This window comes from Mastomys coucha, unplaced genomic scaffold (genome assembly GCF_008632895.1).
Source record: "Mastomys coucha isolate ucsf_1 unplaced genomic scaffold, UCSF_Mcou_1 pScaffold19, whole genome shotgun sequence".
In the NCBI taxonomy this organism is placed as follows: Eukaryota; Metazoa; Chordata; class Mammalia; order Rodentia; family Muridae; genus Mastomys; species Mastomys coucha.
The window spans coordinates 24,363,239-24,381,414 of record NW_022196901.1 but is presented as its reverse complement, the minus strand read 5'-3'; the positions used below and the strand labels follow the sequence as shown (position 1 = coordinate 24,381,414).

At 43.4% G+C, this 18,176-nt stretch overlaps 1 protein-coding gene and 1 long non-coding RNA gene across 5 annotated transcripts in view; one reads left to right on the top strand and one right to left on the bottom strand.

Moving 5' to 3' along the window:
• Dnajb6 (DnaJ heat shock protein family (Hsp40) member B6) overlaps positions 1-16,331 on the bottom strand; it is a 53,363-nt gene extending 37,032 nt beyond the window's left edge. For 3 of the 4 annotated variants that reach the window (XM_031380275.1, XM_031380276.1, XM_031380274.1), the window contains exons 1-2: positions 16,130-16,283; positions 2,232-2,322 (exon numbers count right to left, since the gene is read on the bottom strand). In XM_031380275.1, coding sequence (XP_031236135.1) covers positions 2,232-2,296 — 65 coding nt within the window. In that variant the 5' untranslated portion in view covers positions 2,297-2,322; positions 16,130-16,283. Of the gene's footprint in view, positions 1-2,231; positions 2,323-16,129 lie in introns of all 4 variants that reach the window. The other variant, XM_031380277.1, reaches the window with a different exon arrangement.
• LOC116097601 overlaps positions 16,276-18,176 on the top strand; it is a 6,080-nt gene continuing 4,179 nt past the window's right edge. Inside the window, exon 1 of the long non-coding RNA XR_004121483.1 lies at positions 16,276-16,337. This is a non-coding gene — a long non-coding RNA (uncharacterized LOC116097601). The remainder of the gene's footprint in view (positions 16,338-18,176) is intronic.

Below are 18,176 nucleotides of genomic sequence, written 5' to 3'. Positions count from 1 at the left end.
ATATACTGAGTACATATGAAGTCCATAGAGTTTTAATAACTAACATAAGCAGCTAGCATGGTAGTAGCACACCTTTAATTCCAGCAATGGGTCTGTGAATTGAGATCAGCCAGTTCTATATACTGAGCTCCAGGCTAGCCATGGCTACACAGCAAAAATCCTGTCTCAAAAATAGCTAATAGAAAAAAGAAAAAGTAGAAAAAAAAAGTCACCCTACCCTTAAGCAGAAAATGGCTACATCACTAGGTATAAGAATATCTTAGCTCTTCATCTCTATTTTTGTAATTATTTATTATTTATTTAATGTATATGAGTACACTGTGGCTATCTTCGGACACACCAGAAAAGGGTACCAGATCCTATTACAGATGGTTGTGAGCTGCCATGTGGTTGCTGGGAACTGAACTCAGGACCTCCGGAAGAGCGGTCAGTGCTCTTATCCGCTAAGCCATCTCTCCAGCCCCAGCTCTTCATCTCCTGCCCCTCTCTTATATCTTCCCCCCTTGCTCCCCTTCCCTTTCCCCCTTTCTCCAAACGGGCTCCACTTCTCTGCTCTCTCCTTCTCTCTGCCTTTCTCTGCCTCTGCTACTCTCTTAACTCCCCTCCCCATGCCCTAAATAAACTCTATTCTATACTTAAAAAAAAAAAAAAAAAAAAAGATTTTCTTAGCAGTAATGCCCCCTTTTCTTGAGAATGAAATAAGTAAGTTCCAATTTCGGATACTAGCACAAATTGACAAAAATTAGTTTGAAAACTTGTGTGTCAGATGATCCAAGTGTCCAAATTATAGGCTCTGGTGATCAAGTTAAGCATGTACACAATGTAGACAACTCCTTGCCCACTAAACAAAACAGATACAATTTAAATAAATTCTCTCTTATTTCTATTTTTTCCCAGCCATCCCAATATTCCACTCATCAATATAAAGGAAGACCATCTACCACAGCACAAGCCAGATTCTTAGTAACATTAAATAGCCACCTGTTCTAGATTTAATGTCTAAACAAAACTGAAATATCAACTTTTGTGGGTAGAGTATGGTCAGTGATAGGGCACCTAGTATGTACACAACTTTAATCTAAAGCAAAACAATAGGGGAAGTTATTTCCAATACTGGAATTAAGACAAGTGTACTGTATAAACCTTATAAGGAGCATAGGAAAACCCAAGAGTGATGTTAACGGTATGTAACTGTTAACTTGACACAACTTGGAATCATATGGAGACTGGTCTCAAGGAGGCTGATGTGGGAAAATTAGGAACAGCACCGTTCTGTAGACAGGACCCCTAAACTGCAAAGAAATCAAGTGAACACAAGCAAGAACACAGCCATCTATACATAAATGAGTATTCATCTTAACTATAGTAGATATAATGTAGCTAGCTATTTAAAGCTTCTGCCATGACTTCGCCTCAGTGATGACTATGTGACCTGACCTCTATCATGATAAAGTCCTAGATTCTACTGTTTCTTTTGGCTATTTCATCACAGCAACTCATACCATGTCCCAAAATAGAAATGCTAATATTGCCCTTGTATGCCTGGGTTCCATCTGTAGTTCCTGGTACTACCTATATTTACTTTGTGATAATTTATATTATGCCTCTTTCTCTCCCTGGTGTTTCTGAATTCCAACCTAGGCCTGTTGTCTTCACTGAACTATATCTGTAGCTCTTCAGAATTATGGAGTGTATGTGTATGTGTGTGTGCACAAATGTGTACATGTATGCGCATGAAAGCCAGGTCAACCTAAAAATCATCTACTTCATTTTTGTTTTTAAGCCTGGGTGGGTCTTCATAGGAACCTAAAGATCACCAACTAGACAGAATGCCCAGTGATCCCAGGTCTGAGCACAAGTGTTAGCACTTTAACATAAAATTAAACCATAGGGTTAAAAGTCACTTTAGTCTGTGTTGGGCAGTTCACCAGTGCCTGCCTATCATGTATGAGTCTCCTAGAGTAGATCCCAGTACAGGGTGGATGCCTTGTTCAGGGTTTGAAAGCACCTGTTGCTCTTACTGGGATCCCAAGTTTGATTCCCAGCATCTATATGGTAGTTTGCAACTATCTATGAAGTCAGTTCTAGAGGATCATATACTCTCTTCTGACCTCCTTGAACACTGAGCACACACACATACATGCAGGCAAGCAAATCATTCACATATAAAATGAATAAACCTAATTTTTACAATATCCAATTACCAATGAACCAGAAATAGAATCACTTACGCCTTTTTAATGTCCTCGGGTGAGGCATGTCTTTGCACGCCCAATACTTCATAGTAATCCACCATGTTTTAACAGACTGTTGGAACAAATCCTGCAAATAAAAAAATACAACCCATGATAACACTACCCAATCAATGAAAAACAAGAGTTGGTTGCTTCTCAGCCCCTACTGGCCCAGAAAGAACTTCTGGTAGCCAGTCACTAGTTTGTATCTTAGGCAGGACCTTTGTCTAGAAACTGGGTTCAAGAATCATTGCCCATCCATGTGGTAGGACACACCTTTAATTGAAGTGCTAGAAATGCAAACCACAGGCAGATCTGATTTCTATACTAGCCTGGTCTACAGAGCGAGTTCAGGACAGCCAGGGCTGAGAAATGAGGGAACATGGGTCCCCTAAAGCTATCTAGGAAAACAATGCTTGCAAATGACATAATAGCCTAAACTATAAATAGGTCACCAGTCTCTGAGGCAGAGATCAGGTGCTACTTGGCCAAAGGACTGGCTACATCTGTTTTCCTAGACCACAATGCACTTGAGAAGATTTGGTTACTTTCCTCCCTGATGAGTTTCTGTACCGGGTATTAGGCAAGATTGCAAAGATGGATACACGCTATCCCTGCACTGCAAGTTGGCCTCAGCTCTCATGGGAATGGCATCGGCTGTTGCACTAAGTTACCCACAAGAAAGGAAAAAACATACTTGACCAGTCATATATAAATAACCACTCTGTCCAGCACCCATATACCAAACCAACACAGCATTGCTCTAATGCTATGCTGCAGACTAATTCTTTAGCTGAAATCCATGGACAGAGCACAGCTTCTTTTACCTGTCCACAAAGAGCAGCACAAGGAATCTATTCCGCTTCTAACTACCTGATATGTGGTGTCACTGTTCTCTAAATAATGTGCTTTCATTTTACAGTGTCTAAATCACTTGATCACTCTCTACAGAGATAAAACTAAGGTCCCAGTGGTTAAGAACTCTTACTTTAGGGCGGTGGTGGCGCTTGGGAGGCAGAGGCAGGCCTATTTCTGAGTTCAAGGCCAGCCTGGTCTACAGAGTGAGCTCCAGGACAGCCAAGGGGACACAGAGAAACCCTGTCTTGAAAAAAAACCAACCAAACAAACAAACAAAAAAGAACTCTTGCTTTAGAGTTTGCTTCCCAGTTCCCACTCCAACTCCAGGTAATCAGTCTAATGCCCTTTTCTTGCCTATGAGTGCATGCACATGCCCACAAAATAAAACCTGGTTAGTTTTGTTTTGTTTTTTTCAGACAAGATCTCACTATGTGGCTTTGGTTGACCTGAAAGTCACTAAGTAGAGCAGGCTGGCCTCAAACTCTGTCTGGGCCAGAGTGAGTTTAAAGGCACCACCACAACTGCTCAGCATAGCCAATGCTTTGCTTCTAGACCAGGAACCTCAAATAACTAGAGATGAGTAGCATCCATCACACCCATAATTGCAGCACTGAGGAGGTTGACAGGTGGACTGCTGTCTATTCTGGGCTACATAGCCAAGTGCCAGGCCAGCATGGGTTACAGTAAACTCTGCCTCAAAACTAAACAAATTTCAAAAATACTTCACAGAAATCTAACAGAGAATGTCCTTCTGCACATGACACAAATACATTAGAAATGTACAACAGAGTATAAACTGAAAGCCGGGTGTGGTGGCACACACCTATAATCCCAGCACTCTGGAAGCAGAAGCAGGTGGATTTCTGTGAATTCTAGGCCAGCCTGGTCTACAAATAGAGTACAGGACAGCTAGGGCTCTGTTGCACACAGAAACCCTATCTCAAAAATAAAATTAAAAAAAATAATAATAATATGAAGGAAGGAACACAAAACAGGAAGGAAGCACAGCTTAGTTTGTGGAAAGCACCAGGGAGTTTATACCTAACACCAGTCTGCAAGATCTGGGTCTTCAAGCTACATTCACCTTTCAGGCGCAGGAAAGCTACTACTGAAAGCCCTACAGGAGAGGTGAGAACTCAAAGGCTATCACCCTCAGAAGGGAGACTCACCTTCAGAAGAAGATGACCGTGAACTTTGAAAAGGGTCTTGACAGACAGAATAGGAAAGGACAATCTTTTACTATATCAAATACCACCTTGATGATAAACACCCATTATCCTACTCTAGCCAACCTGGCTACACAATGAGACTTGTCTCAAAAAAATATCAAATATATCAAAATAAAGAGTGGAGCTTTGTCCAATGGTAGAGAACCATGTGAGGCCCTGGGTTTGGTCATCAGCACCACAGGAAGCAAAACAAAAACAAAAACAAAAAAACAAAAAGAAAAACAAACAAAAAAAACCACCTCTTCCTCTCTACTCCATTAAATGATTAAAGTTGTAGCTGTAGGTTTGTCTAAAGCAGCATTTTAAAAACCAATGCTAATAACTACAGGACCTAACAGAGACAAGGCAAATATTGTGCTAATCTACTCTTGGTGAACAAGAAATCTCAAGACCGTTTCTGACTCCAAATATGTGAGCCTTACTTACAAAGAGAGAAAACAGCCATTGTACAAGCTAGTGAGAGTCAAAGCACATGCTCTCTCCTTGTTCCAGGTGGTCTAATATTTTCAATGCTCATGTTTCCACTATGAGTGATGCAAAAACTAGAGCTGACAGTAGGGAGGCCAAATGACCAGCCATAAATCCTGACTTCAAGGCAGTGGGGGTACACAGGTAGTGCCTGGTATTCAGCCAACACTTGAATGCTGGCCATCTTAAATGAAGAATGCCCCTTGAGTTAAACAGTTCACTTGGAGAACTCAGGACACTTTGAGAGCTGCCAACATCTCAACCACCAAACCCCTTGAAATTGACTGATTTAAGGTATTTCTCCACAGCCTTGACTCACTCTCTAGTTTCCACTTCTGTCCTACCTCATCATTTGAAATCACCTGATTTAAGCTCAAGAACTCCTAAAAGCCTCCCAATACATTTGAGGGCTCTCCTGCCTTCCCAAATCTCTTTCCTATCTTCTCAGATCTGCATTCTATGATCAATTTCCTCACTGAAAGATGCTCAAAGCCTCGTCTCACCATCGCCCATTATATAACACCCTGAGTCCTAAATGGAAGCCTAATCCAGTAAACAGGCACATGACTGAACAAAATAGCCACTTGGATACGGAGCATGTTGTTTCAAATAGAACATGACCAAAACTTAACTCTTGAGCCTCCCTACTCCATCCAACATGTCTTTCTCTACTAAATTCTACCTTAATTACCTCAATGTTGTTATACCTACCACATAAAGAAAATCACTTTTTCAAAACATCTTCAGCATGGCCCTCCGTCCTTAATCCTGCAGAAAGACGCTTTCTTACTTATTATTAAAATTTTTTTAATGTTTAATAATAATAACTAATGATAGAGATAACCAAGATCTATTTTTTCTTCCTGCTGGCAAATGTTTCTACTAAGACAGCACAACCAAATCATACTACAGAAGCTTAGGAAAGTTAGCAAAGTTTTTAGAAAAGCAGGCATAGTGGCATACACCTTTAATTCCAGCACTGAAGAGGCAGAAGCAGACAGACCTTAGTTCTAGACAAGTCAGAGTTACATGGTAAGATCTTATCTCAAAATATTTTTTAATAAATAATTTTCCAAATCAAACAATTCCTTTTGGCACTTCTTATATTCCTATTTTGAGGTATCAACCTACTGGATATGCCTGGAACCACCAAAAGTAAACCAAAATCAAAACAAGGGTTTTAAAAATACCAGGGTCCTGAAAAATACCTAAGCAAATGAGTCAAGGTATCCATGCCCTGTCCTTCCATTTTGAGTCTCTCTCTAGGGCAGGGCAGTTGTAACGCACGATTTTAATCCCAGCACTCAGGAGGCAGAGGCAGGCCTCTGTGAGGCTGGAGGCCAGCCTGGTCTACAGAGTTCCAGGACAGCCAGGGCTACAAAGAAACACCCTGGGGCTGGAGAGATGGTTCAGCAGTTAAGAGCACTGACTGCTCTTCCGAAAGTCCTGAGTTCAAATCCCAGCAACCACATGGTGGCTCACGGCCATCTGTAATGAGATCTGACGCCCTCTTCAGGAGTACCTGAAGATAGCTACAGTGTACTTACATATAATAATAAATAAATAAAATCTTAAAAATATATATACATCTATATATAAAAAAAGAAACACCATCTATTTTATTATTATTACTATTATTATTATTATTATTAATAATAATAATGTCTCTGTGGTGCCTTTTTTGTTTGTTTGTTTTTTGTTTTTTTTTTTTCAAGACAGGGTTTCTCTGTGTAACCCTGGCTGTCCTGGAACTCACTCTGTAGACCAGGCTGGCCTTGAACTCAGAAATCCGCCCGCCTCTGCCTCCCAGGCCTGGGCCACCACTGCCCAGCTGTGGTGTCTTATGTATTCCTTGTGCTCTAGGATTCATTAGCAGGGATCTGGGCTCTACTCTTCAGGTACTGAAGGATCCATATATCTGAGTTGTGATCATTATAATAGACATTGCTAAAAGCCAGGCATATATCTTTGATCCCAGCACCAGGTGGGCAGGGGCAAGTGGCTCTCTGAGAGTTGGAGGCAGTCCGAGGTATACACTGAGACCATATCCCAAGAGAAGAGGAAGAGGAAGAGGAAGAGGAAGAGGAAGAGGAAGAGGAAGAGGAAGAGGAAGAGGAAGAAGAAGAAGAAGAAGAAGAAGAAGAAGAAGAAGAAGAAGAAGAAGAAGAAGAAGAAGATTGCTGAGTCCCCTAAAGGCAGCAGAACCCAAGTAAGAATTTTCTGGACTGGAAGAGGCCCTTGATGAAAGAGTGGAATGACAACCTGAGGCAAGCAGACTGCTAAGGAAGAAAGACTAAAGAAACTTCATCATCACATGGCAGGGACTAGTGGTTCAGATCTATAATCCCAGCTACTTGCTACACTGAGGTAGAGATGTTCTAGACTTTGGAATGAAGATGACTCAGGCACAGAGTACTTGATTAAGGCCCTGGATTTAAACCCCAGCAACACATGGCGCATATTCGAGCACTGGAGGAGAGAGAGTGGATCTTTAGAACAAGACTATATAAACAAATAATTCAGAACTGGGGGGCGGGGGGAGGGACTGCCCAGTGACTAGCATGTTTTTGGCTAAAATATTCAAGTTCTACCCAAAACACTAAATTTTTGCTCAACAGCCAGGGGTATAACCAATTTACATTTTGACCCTACTGTCAGCTTCAGAAACAATTCTGTCCCTGTTCCATCTTTTTCATAGTGATGTCACTTAATGGGCAGAGGGTTATTCTGGCATACCAGAGAGCCTGAGTTCAATCTCCAGTACTACCAAAACTGGAATGGGCCTTTAATCCCACCCACTACAGAGGTGAAACCTGAGTAAGGACTTCAAGCTCATCCTGTCTCAACCAGCTCCAGACCCATCTATGCTACTTTAGACTATCTCAAAAAAAGAGGCTGGATTTTCTGCCTTTATTTTAGCACCTTTTTGTATTAGCACCATCTACCGTGGATATGGTTCAGTAGTAAAGCACTTGCCCACAATGCACAAGCCTAGACAAGCAGGCACGTTTGCACACGTGATATAGATGGCATGCTTGTATCCATAAAGTCTCGGGGCGGGAGGACCTACAGCTTTATTATAAAGTGATTACCTATATAACCTTTGTCCATTTTAACTGTTGGCCTGAGCTCACTAAAAACCAAGCTTTGACTCTTCCAGTTTTTACTTCTTAATACAGGGATCCCAGCAAAGGCCAGGCACCCCTAAGTATGAGGGCAGGGAAACCCAGTTGACAGTGCTTCTATTGAGATGATTATAAGAAGTTAAACCTGAACTAAGATCAAAAAAGGAAAAATGAAGCCAACAATGATAAATAAAGAGCACATGTAAACAAACGAAGATGGAAAGACTGGAGTAGAAATGAAAGCTCCAGGACCTACTGGTTGGTCCAATTCTACAAGAGTGCCCGCCAAGATGCACTTCAAACAAGTACTCATAATTAACACTACAGATACTCATAACTCATACTACAGACAACTACTATTACTAATACTATAGACTACTATAAACAATGTGAACCCAAAGATGCTTATCCACTTAGGATGAAATGTTATCCACTATCCAAATATATACTAGACATTAACAGGAAACATGTTTTACTCTATTTGAATCCAGAACACCCACCAGAAGCCCATATCCAATGCACTAGGTATTTATCAAATACCAAACTTCAGCTGGGTGTGGTGGCAAACTAACTTTAATCTCCTCATTCAGGATTCAGATTCAGACAGAGGCAGGTAGATCTCATGTTCTAGGCCAGCCTGGTCTGGGGATTGAGTTCCTGGACATCCATGGCTACAAAAAGAAGGGGAAAAGCCCCTTCCACTCTCTTTTAGTGGTAGTAGACATTTTACTTGGGCCTCCAATAGGCCATGGAGCACTCAACCACTAAGATATAGTCCCAGCTGACCCATGCCCCCTCTGAAGCATGGTCTCACCAAATTATTCAGGCTGACCTTGTTATCAGCCTCAGACTCCTGAGTGGATGATGTTGCTGGCCTCAGCTACCCAGCTCCAATGTATTAGTTACACTTAGTCTTATCAATCCAAGATACACCTTGTCTGAAGCCTTTTTTAGTCTTTCCAAGATCAAACTGCTGCCAGAAGCATCTGCCTTATATAATTCAAGCAGTAGCAGTGTGAAACCCTTCTCTAAGTCTACTCATTATAATCTCTCACTTCCAATTAGAATGTCCAGCAGTCTAAAAAAAAAAAAAAAAAAAATTCTGAAGCCAGGCATAATCTACATCGTTAGTCCCATACCAGTCAATTGAGACCTTGCCTACAGAAAAAAAGGGAATGGTAGTGAATACATGCAGTAGTTAAGAGCGCAGCTGCACTTCGATAGGACCAGGGTTCAGTTCAGAACACCTACATGGCAGCTCACAACTGTCTGCAATTGCAGTTCCAATAGGAACTCAACACCCTCTTCTGCATTTCCTTGGACACTTGTCAAGCACAGTGCACATATTTACATGAAAGCAAAATATCTATACACAGAAGATTATGTTTTTAAAAAATAAAAAAATATCTATGGCAGCCACAGTACTGCTAGGATCAGGAGTTCAAGAATAACCTGGGGGCTGGTGAGATGGCTCAGTGGGTAAGAGCACTGACTGCTCTTCCAAAAGTCCTGAGTTCAAATCCCAGCAACCACATGGTGGCTCACAACCACCCATGATGAGATCTGACGCCCTCCTCTGGTTCGTCTGAAGACAACTACAGTGTACCTATTTTTTTTTTTGTTTTGGTTTTTTTTTTTTGGTTTTTGTTTTTTGTTTTTTCGAGACAGGGTTTCTCTGTGTAGCTCTGGCTGTCCTGGAACTCACTCTGTAGACCAGACAGACTGGCCTCGAACTTAGAAATCCACCTGCCTCGGCCTCCCAAGTGCTGGGATTAAAGGCCAGTGTACCTATTTATAATAACAAATAAATCTTAAAAAAAAAAAAAGAATAACCTGGGCTACAAGACAGTCTCAAAAGGAAATCCCCACCTACCCCTAAAATACTGAGTGTGGGTGTAGAGGGGTATGGGGAAAGAAAAACACACAATCTATCAAACTTGACACAAGTTGCTAACTCAAAAAAAGAAATCAACTTTTCAATATCTCCTGTAAATACAACGAACTCTAAACCACTCCTTGTTGATTTATAATTCTTGGGGCCACAAACCACAAACCATGTAAAAGTACCCCCCCCCACACACACACACACACAAGCAAGAAGACCTACTTGCCTTTGAACCCCAGACACACACACACACACAAAGTTTTCCTCTGAAGAATACATGCATTTTGTGCCACAATTCATACACTAGCACGCACAGTTTTTTTTTTTCTTTCCTGTCCCCACACCCCCATCCCACACACACAGGGTTTCTCTGTGTAGCCCTAGCTGTCCTGGAACTCTGTAAATCAGGCTGATCTTCAACTGGAACTCCAGTGGCAAGCTAGTTTTAATTTTAAAGTACATTCTGATAGTAGGACTCCAGGTAAGACAAATTATGAAGATTGTTTTATTTTTAATTTATGTGTGAATGCAGGTGCCTAGAGACGCAGGCAGTTGAGTTGCACCTCCTTAAGTTAGAGGTACTTGTGAGCTGTCTGATAAAAGTGCTGGGATCAACTCTGCACGAGCAGTACCAGCTGCCTGGTGGGAAGCTTATTGAAGCCCCACTGATAGATTGCCCACCCTGAGAGAAAAGTAGTAGGGTAGAGTACAGGCTAGCATGAAAGAGGAAATATTCAGCATGTGTGCAAATCTTTCAAATCTCAGATCTCAACTGACCCTGGTTCAGTGACTGATTTTCATATAAAACAGATTCAATCCCCAACATTGAACTCCACCTCTGTCCTTCAGACTTTTCTCCTTAAAAAACCCACTGGCAGGCCCAGGAAGCTGCCGGAGCAGATCTGTTGCTATGGCACCCTCCCATTTGTTGTGCTCTGAACTCTACAGCCATTTTCCTCCTGGGCCTCGTTGTTGCCAGATAGACTTTTCGTGATGCACACACGCTTCTCTGACCATGAAGGACTGGGCAACAGTCTTTTGCAAGAGTCTTGCCAGGTCACCAACAAAAATAGCTCTTTCCTTTCCCACAAAAGAGGATCAGTATTATTGAAGAGTAATACAATCCAAAGCCATATCCACTATAGACTAAAACTATCTTTTCTCTTAAAAGTAAAGTAAGGCCGGTGTAGTGGTAAACATCTTTAATTCCAGCATTATGGAAACAGGGGTAAGGGGATATTTGTTGAGTTCAAGTCTGGCACGATCTACATAGAAAATTCCTGGCAGCCAAGGCTACCCTGTCCCAAAAACAAAAACAAGAAAAAAATTTTATTAAGTTTCACTGGGCATGGTGGCAAACGCTTTTAATTTAGGCACTTAGGAGGCAAAAGTGGGCAGATGAGTTCAAAATTAGCTTAATCTACATATTCAATTACAGGCCAACTAGTACTATCTATCAAGACTCTGTCTTGGAAAAAAAATTTAAAAAATCTCATGTGGGAGTTCAATTTATGTGGTAGCATCAAACTAAGTAAATGTATTACTATTTTCTTGACAAAATGGAAGCAGAAAGCAAATGTGAAGAGGACCAGGCCAGGTGAAGCAGTCCTACAAAAAGGTAGCTGGGGAAGGGGGAGAAAGTGAGGGGGGGGACTGTAAAATTCTCAGCCATGGAGTATTAACAAAAACTTCAACTGTCAAAGCAATAACAAATTATTTGGAAGGAATACAATGTAAATCCATTATCATTATTTTCATCATCATCATCTTCATCATCTCATGAATTCCCAGAATATATTAAATATACTGAGACTCAGCACTTGTCACCAAGCCGAAATTCAATCCCCAGGGCCCAAATGAAAAGAAACTTCTACAAATTGTCCTCTGACCTCCACAGGTGAAACATCTGTCAAATCTGAGTGAGGGAGGGGATACACAATACATACCTTTGAGGGTAAGAGAATTGTAGCTAATATTGGGGACAACTTTAGTTTGGGTTTAGTCTGTAGTTTTGAAACAGGGTTTCTCTGTGTAGACCAGATGGGCTTCTGAACTAGAGATTTGCCTTGCCTGCCTGTCTGTCTCCCAATTAAAGACATGCTTAACCATAGCCCTGCTAGGAACAAGTATTGAGACCAGTCTAAACAATTTAGTGACACACTGTCTCAAAAAACTTAGCACTGAGAAAAATCCTGGGGTTGAGAGTAAAATGTGGTAGCAGTAAAGTGCCTGCAAAGCAAGCAGTTAGAACTGATTCAGTAGCCATTTGGTAAGCCTCTGGATTCAGTGGGAGACATCTATTAAAGGGGCGGGTGGGGAGTGTGAAAGCGATGGGGACACCCAAAGGCCACCCCTGGCCTCCACAAGCACATGCACACACTCACATACACATACATATACCTTGCGTGCAACCTTTTTCAGGTTCAGTATCATCCCCTTTCCCCAAAAAATACAAAACTTTACAGGAGACAAAAATCACATGTTGCATAAAGGAACCTTTCTGAAGGTTCATCATTCCTAAAGTACCCTAGTATTTTAATACATCACAGTTCAGCACTGTTGAAGCCAGAAGCGATGGCCTTTATTTTATTCGGAATGCCCGAAAAAGTTTTTATGACTTGGATTAGATAGTCCTTTTAAGAGAAAACTACCCTATAGCCAACTGAAGTACAAGGAACTTTACTTCTTTAGACGAACAGTGTAACCCTGGGAGATGAAAGTATTTTTAGCATTTTGCATTCTCAGGTAGGAGTAACATGGAAGTAGTCGTACACTCTCCTTGGCCATGCAAAATTATGGAGTTTCAGAAAACACTTTATCCATAGCACTATCTAATAAAAATGAAATTCCTCACTAATAAAAACAAAATTCCTAGACCACATGTGGTGGTGCACTCCTTTAATCCCAACTCTTGGGAGGCAGAGACTGGAGGGTATTTGTGAGTCCAGGCCAGGCTGTTCAACCAGGACAGCCAGGAATACAAGAGACTCTGCCTCTAAAAAAACAAACGGAACAGGGGGCTGGCGAGATGGCTCAGCGGGTAATAGCACTGACTGCTCTTCCGAAGGTCCTGAGTTCGGATCCCAGCAACCACATGGTGGTTCATGGTTCACAACCACCCGTAATGAGATCTGACGCCCTCTTCTGGTGCATCTGAAGGCAGCTACAGTGAATTGCGCCTGAGCGAGTGGGCTGGCAGAGGTCCTGAGTTCAATTCCCAGCAGCCACACACATGATGACTCACGGCCATCTGTACAGCTACAGTGTACTCATACACATAAATAAATAAATCTTTTTAAGAAAAAAAGAAGCAAACAAACAAAAAAAATCCTACTGGCTGGCTTATCTACCAAGTCCAGGCTCCCCCTACCCTCCTTTAAAAGACTTTTAACAGACTTAAACGTGCTTGGGGAGCACTCAGAACAGTACATACCCTGCTGTGTCACCACAGTGTGGGCTCAGGAGAAAATGGTCCATATCTCCCTCCCACGCTCATTAGGGGAGGGGACACACCTGTGGAGTCCACAAGACAACTTTTTTTTTGAGACAGGATTTCTGTGTAGCCCTTGCTGTCCTGAAACTCACTCTGTAGACCAGGCTGGCCTCGAACTCAGAAATCTGCCTGCCTTTGCCTCCCAAGTGCTGAAATTAAAGGCATGAGCACTGGACACCACTGCCCAGCCAGGCCACAAGACAACTTTAAGGAGTCAATACCCTTGTGCTTAACCACCTCACCAGTCCAACCACAACATTAACGTTTCTGTCATGTTCTTCTCAACAGCTCTTTCCTTCTCGTTAACCTCAGGCTTATTGCTTGAAGTGTATCTCACTATACAGGCCAAGATGGCCTCTACCTAAAACTCTCCCTAACCCTCTTGAATTGTCAAGGATCACACACTACACAGCTCACTGGGCCGTTTTTATTCCCAAGGTTAAACTCTCTTAAAGTCTGTACATGAGGGCTGGAGAGATGGCTCAGCGGTTAAGAGCAATGACTGCTCTTCTGAAGGTTCTGAGTTCAAATCCCAGCAACCAAATGGTGGCTCACAACCCTCTTCTGGTGTGTCTGAAGACAGCAACAGTGTACTCACATACATAAAATAAATAAATCTTAAAAAAAAAGAAAAGAAAAGAAAAAAGAAATAGAGAGCTGGCTCCAAAAGTTGTACGTACTCTGGTCCAAGCATGGGGAATATTATTGAAGTTGAAGCCAAATTCAAAGCCAGCCTGATCTACAGTATGCCCAGCTACAGCTAAAAAGTGAGACCTGGATCCAAGAAGTTAAAAAAGCAGGGTGTGGTGGCACATCTTTGATCTCAGCACTTGGGAAACAAAGGCAAGCTGATCTCTGGGTTCCAGGTTAACACAGTTGAGACCCTAAACTCAAAATCAAAACAAACTCAAGAGTTGGCAGTGTACAGCTATTTAAGTACGCAACGTACTGGCAGGAAAGACAGATGGATAGAAGATTCCCATGCATATAGTCTATAGGACATATTTCATGTATACACACAAATAAGCACAATAAAGATACTTTAAAAGCCAACTTTCTCAATTGGGCAGTGAGCACTGCCTTGGCAGGGCAGAGGCAGAGGGATCTGTATCAAGGCCAGCTTCGTATACAGTGCAAAGTTTCAGGACAGCCAGGGCTACACAAAGAAACCCCATCTTCTGTCTTGGGGAACGGGGTGGGGGTTGGGGGGAACCAACTTCAAGAGGTAGACACGAGAGGCTAAAATCTGAGAGGTCTGCCTGGGCAACAAAGTGAATGGAAAAGAAGACTGAAACTTCCCAAGTCACCCATACCTACAAAAGACAGCATTTCTTCCCATATGCCATGTTCTTAGTAATTCCAAAGTTCCACCCAAAGTTCACTGCGAATGTCTGTACTGATCACACAGTAATCACACCCTGGAGGGCAAGGGCAATTCGGCCTGTGGTGGTGATATCCCAAAGGACAACAAGGGAGTCCTTCCAGGTATCAGTAAGTCTGGTGTGAGGTTTACTTTACAATAAAGAACAGACTAAGTTCAAATATCAGGATACCTTTTGGCTGTTCCCAGTTCTACTAAAACAGTTGCCTTAAAGTTGCTATCACTTCTCTAGCAAGCAGAACATCCTGAAATTCTAGGGCCTAGAATTCGTAAGCCCTAACCACAAATCTATGGTTCAAATAAAGACATTATAAAAGAAAAAAAGAAAAAAAAAACAAAACCAAAGTAGGTGTACTGGGTATACACTCCCCACCTTGGGCACTGCCCACTAAGGTGGGCACTTCCCACCGTGGGACCATCCCCACCATTCCCTTTCAACAGTTAACTCACAACTTCGGTAACAGAGTTGGTTTTTTTGTTTGTTGGTTTTGTGTTGTTGTTTTTCGAGACAGTGTTTCTCTGTGTAGCCCTGGCTGTCCTGGAACTCTGTAGACCAGGCTGGCCTCGAACTCAGAAATTAGGCTGGCCTCGAACTCAGAAATCCGCCTGCCTCTGCCTCCCAAGTGCTGGGATTAAAGACATGCGCCACCCACCACTGCCCGGTTGGCAACAAAGCTTTTAAAACTTGATAAACCCATCCTGTTTAAAACAAAAAACAAAAAAACAAAAAAAAAACACCTCAGTCTCTAAAGTTTTTAAGACAACCTTTGTTTGCAGTGCAGAGTTCCCTTGTCTACACAACCTTAGTAAATTAAGACTTAGTGTAAACTTCAATTACATAAACTTTGTTACGTAAACCACAGCAAAGCAACCTTCGAGGCCAACAGAAAACGAGTTTTAAAAGTAAGCTGAGCCAGGCAGGTCATCTAAAATTTTCCAACAGTCCCAGGAGCATCCTGGAAACCGCCTCGGCCTTCCCGCCCGGCCCCCTTCGCAGCCTGGCGGCCTGGGCCAGTGATCGCGCCTTCCACGGGAGTCCTACTCTTCGCACGCCACCTGACCCCTTGCTTGCAGAATGCACTGAGGACGCCAGGACAGGGTGACACTAGCCTCGCCGACTCCTGGAGCTCTGCGGCAGACCTAGCGCGTGCCGGGCCCAACCGCCACGGCCGACCAGAGAGCCAGAGAAGCGGGCGGCAGCCAAGCCCCGAGCTAGGCCTGACCAGGAACCGCAAATGCTCACCACAGACCCAATCTAGAACCGACCCAGACCAGACCTAGACACCAGACCACAGCTTGGACTGGAAGCCATTCGGCCCCTAGCGAGCAGTACCAGCCCCACGGTCGACCCGGCTTCCTGCACCCGGATTCCGGGAGCCAAGCGGGTTTGCCCATCCAGGCCTTCCCCTCCCGCCGTAGTCAACCCTGCTTTTCGCCACGGTACGCGGACCCTCACCGAGGACGCGGCGGCCAGCGAGGAGGGAAGTCAGGCGGCCAGTCTCCTCGCGGCTCTGGCACAGCTGCGCTGGTGGCGGCGTCGGCGTCTCCTCGCGCTTTCCTTTCTCTCCTTTTCTCCAACAACAAACAGGAAGTGCGTCACGCGGTGGCGGCGCGGCGACGTCGACTTCCGCCCGGCCTTGAAGCTAGCGTGCGCAGCTGCTTCGGTGCGTGTCGGATTCGATACCGTGGGCCTAATGTTCCGGAAGATTCTCCGAGCTGAGGCTAGTGGGATTCTGGAGGGTTTATGTAGGCGAGGGCGGCTGGATAGAAGCGCTCCTTTGCGCAAGCTCTGGGGCCTAGAGGACTCTAAAGCCTGAGGCGACTGTAGACAAGCCAGGAGCCTGCTTTTTGCCCGAAAGCAGGCTGGGAGGAAGGACGCTCACAACCTGTGACTGTTGATTAGGAGATAACAACCTGGTAGCGGAATATGACTCACACTCCCTATGGACTTTGAGAATCGTGGTCCCGAGGTTCGGCCGAGCCAACAAGCCGTCCCGACTTAGCTCCTCCTTAGTGCCCCTGTCCCCACCCCCTCGTCACTTACTTGAACTGTGAGAGGCTCCTTCGTTACCAACGCGGAATGCAGAATCCAGGGTCTGGATTTCAATCACGGTTTTTTTTAAAAAGATGTCTTTTTTGTTTTTTGGTTTTTTTTGCATGTGAGCACATTGTCTTCAGACACACCAGAGAAGGGCATCAGATCCCATTACAGATGTTGTGAGCCACCATGGAGTTGCTGGTATTTGAACTCGGATGTCTGGAAGAGCAACCAGTGCTCTAAACCACTGAGCCATCTCTCCAGACCCTCAACCACCTTTTTACCACATGGGATTTTCTTTTTTCCTTTGCTCGTTTTTGTTTTGTTTTTGAGTGCAGACTTTGATTTTCCCAGTGGTAGACATTGAACCCAAGGTCTTGTAAATGCTAGCAGGTGCCACTTAGTTGCTCTCTCTGACCTTGAATTTTCCAGAGATTACAGGTTTGGAATTACAACCTTTACAATCATCAAGCCTACTTTACATTGAGATGCTGAACAAAAGGTGTTTTGCACATTTTCTACTTAGTAATGAGAAGCAGCAGTTCCAATGCTGTGTCCCCAAGCCGCATCAGCCCCATACCCAGTCTGTCCTGACTTTAAGGGCCCAGTGCTCTGATTCTTAGTGGCCCACCCTCTGCTTATCTCCCATGTGGAGAAGTTAGATAAACTTCTACAGCTAACAAGAGTGCTGAATATTTATGTTCATGTAGGGCCTTCATGTGTGCAAAATTGTATATTCCTTTCTCTTATTAAAATGCCTACTGTCCATCTATTTAATAGACTTGTTAGATCAAATTTACAACAGGACGTCTATGTAGAGTAAACGTTTGCATTAGGCCAACACAGTGAGCTAAAAACCAAAATGGAGTCAAAGTCAAACAGAAAGGAGTTAGCTGTTTGTGCTGGCTAGTTTTAGATCAACTTGATACTCGCTAATCATAAGAAAGGAAGAGCCTCAGTTGGGAAAAGGATCTGGCTGGCTCTAGGTAATCCTGTAGGGCAGTTTCTTAATTAGTGATGGATGTGGGAGGGCCCAGCCCCTTGTGAATAGAGCTGCCCTTGGGCTGTTCCTCCTGAGTTCCATTAAGAAAGCCCCTCCAGCAAGCTAGGAAGCGGCACTCCTCCACTGGCCTCTGCATCAACTCCTTCCTCCAGGAACCTGAACTGCCTAGAGATGTTGATGTGGAAGTTTAAGCCAAATTCCTCAGCCCCCAAATTGCTTTGTCATGGCTTTCATTACAGCAATAGTAACCCTAACTAAAAACTGCTCTTCCTAGAAAAGATTCACCCAACTGGCCAATTTCAATTGACATGATAATGAAGTCACACTACCTTAATCCTTATATATTTAGAAAGATGGCTCACTAATCCCAGCACTTGGGAGGCAAAGGCAGGCAGATTTCTGAGTTTGATGCCAGCCTGGTCTACAGAGTGAGTTCCAGGACAGCCAGGACTACACAGAGAA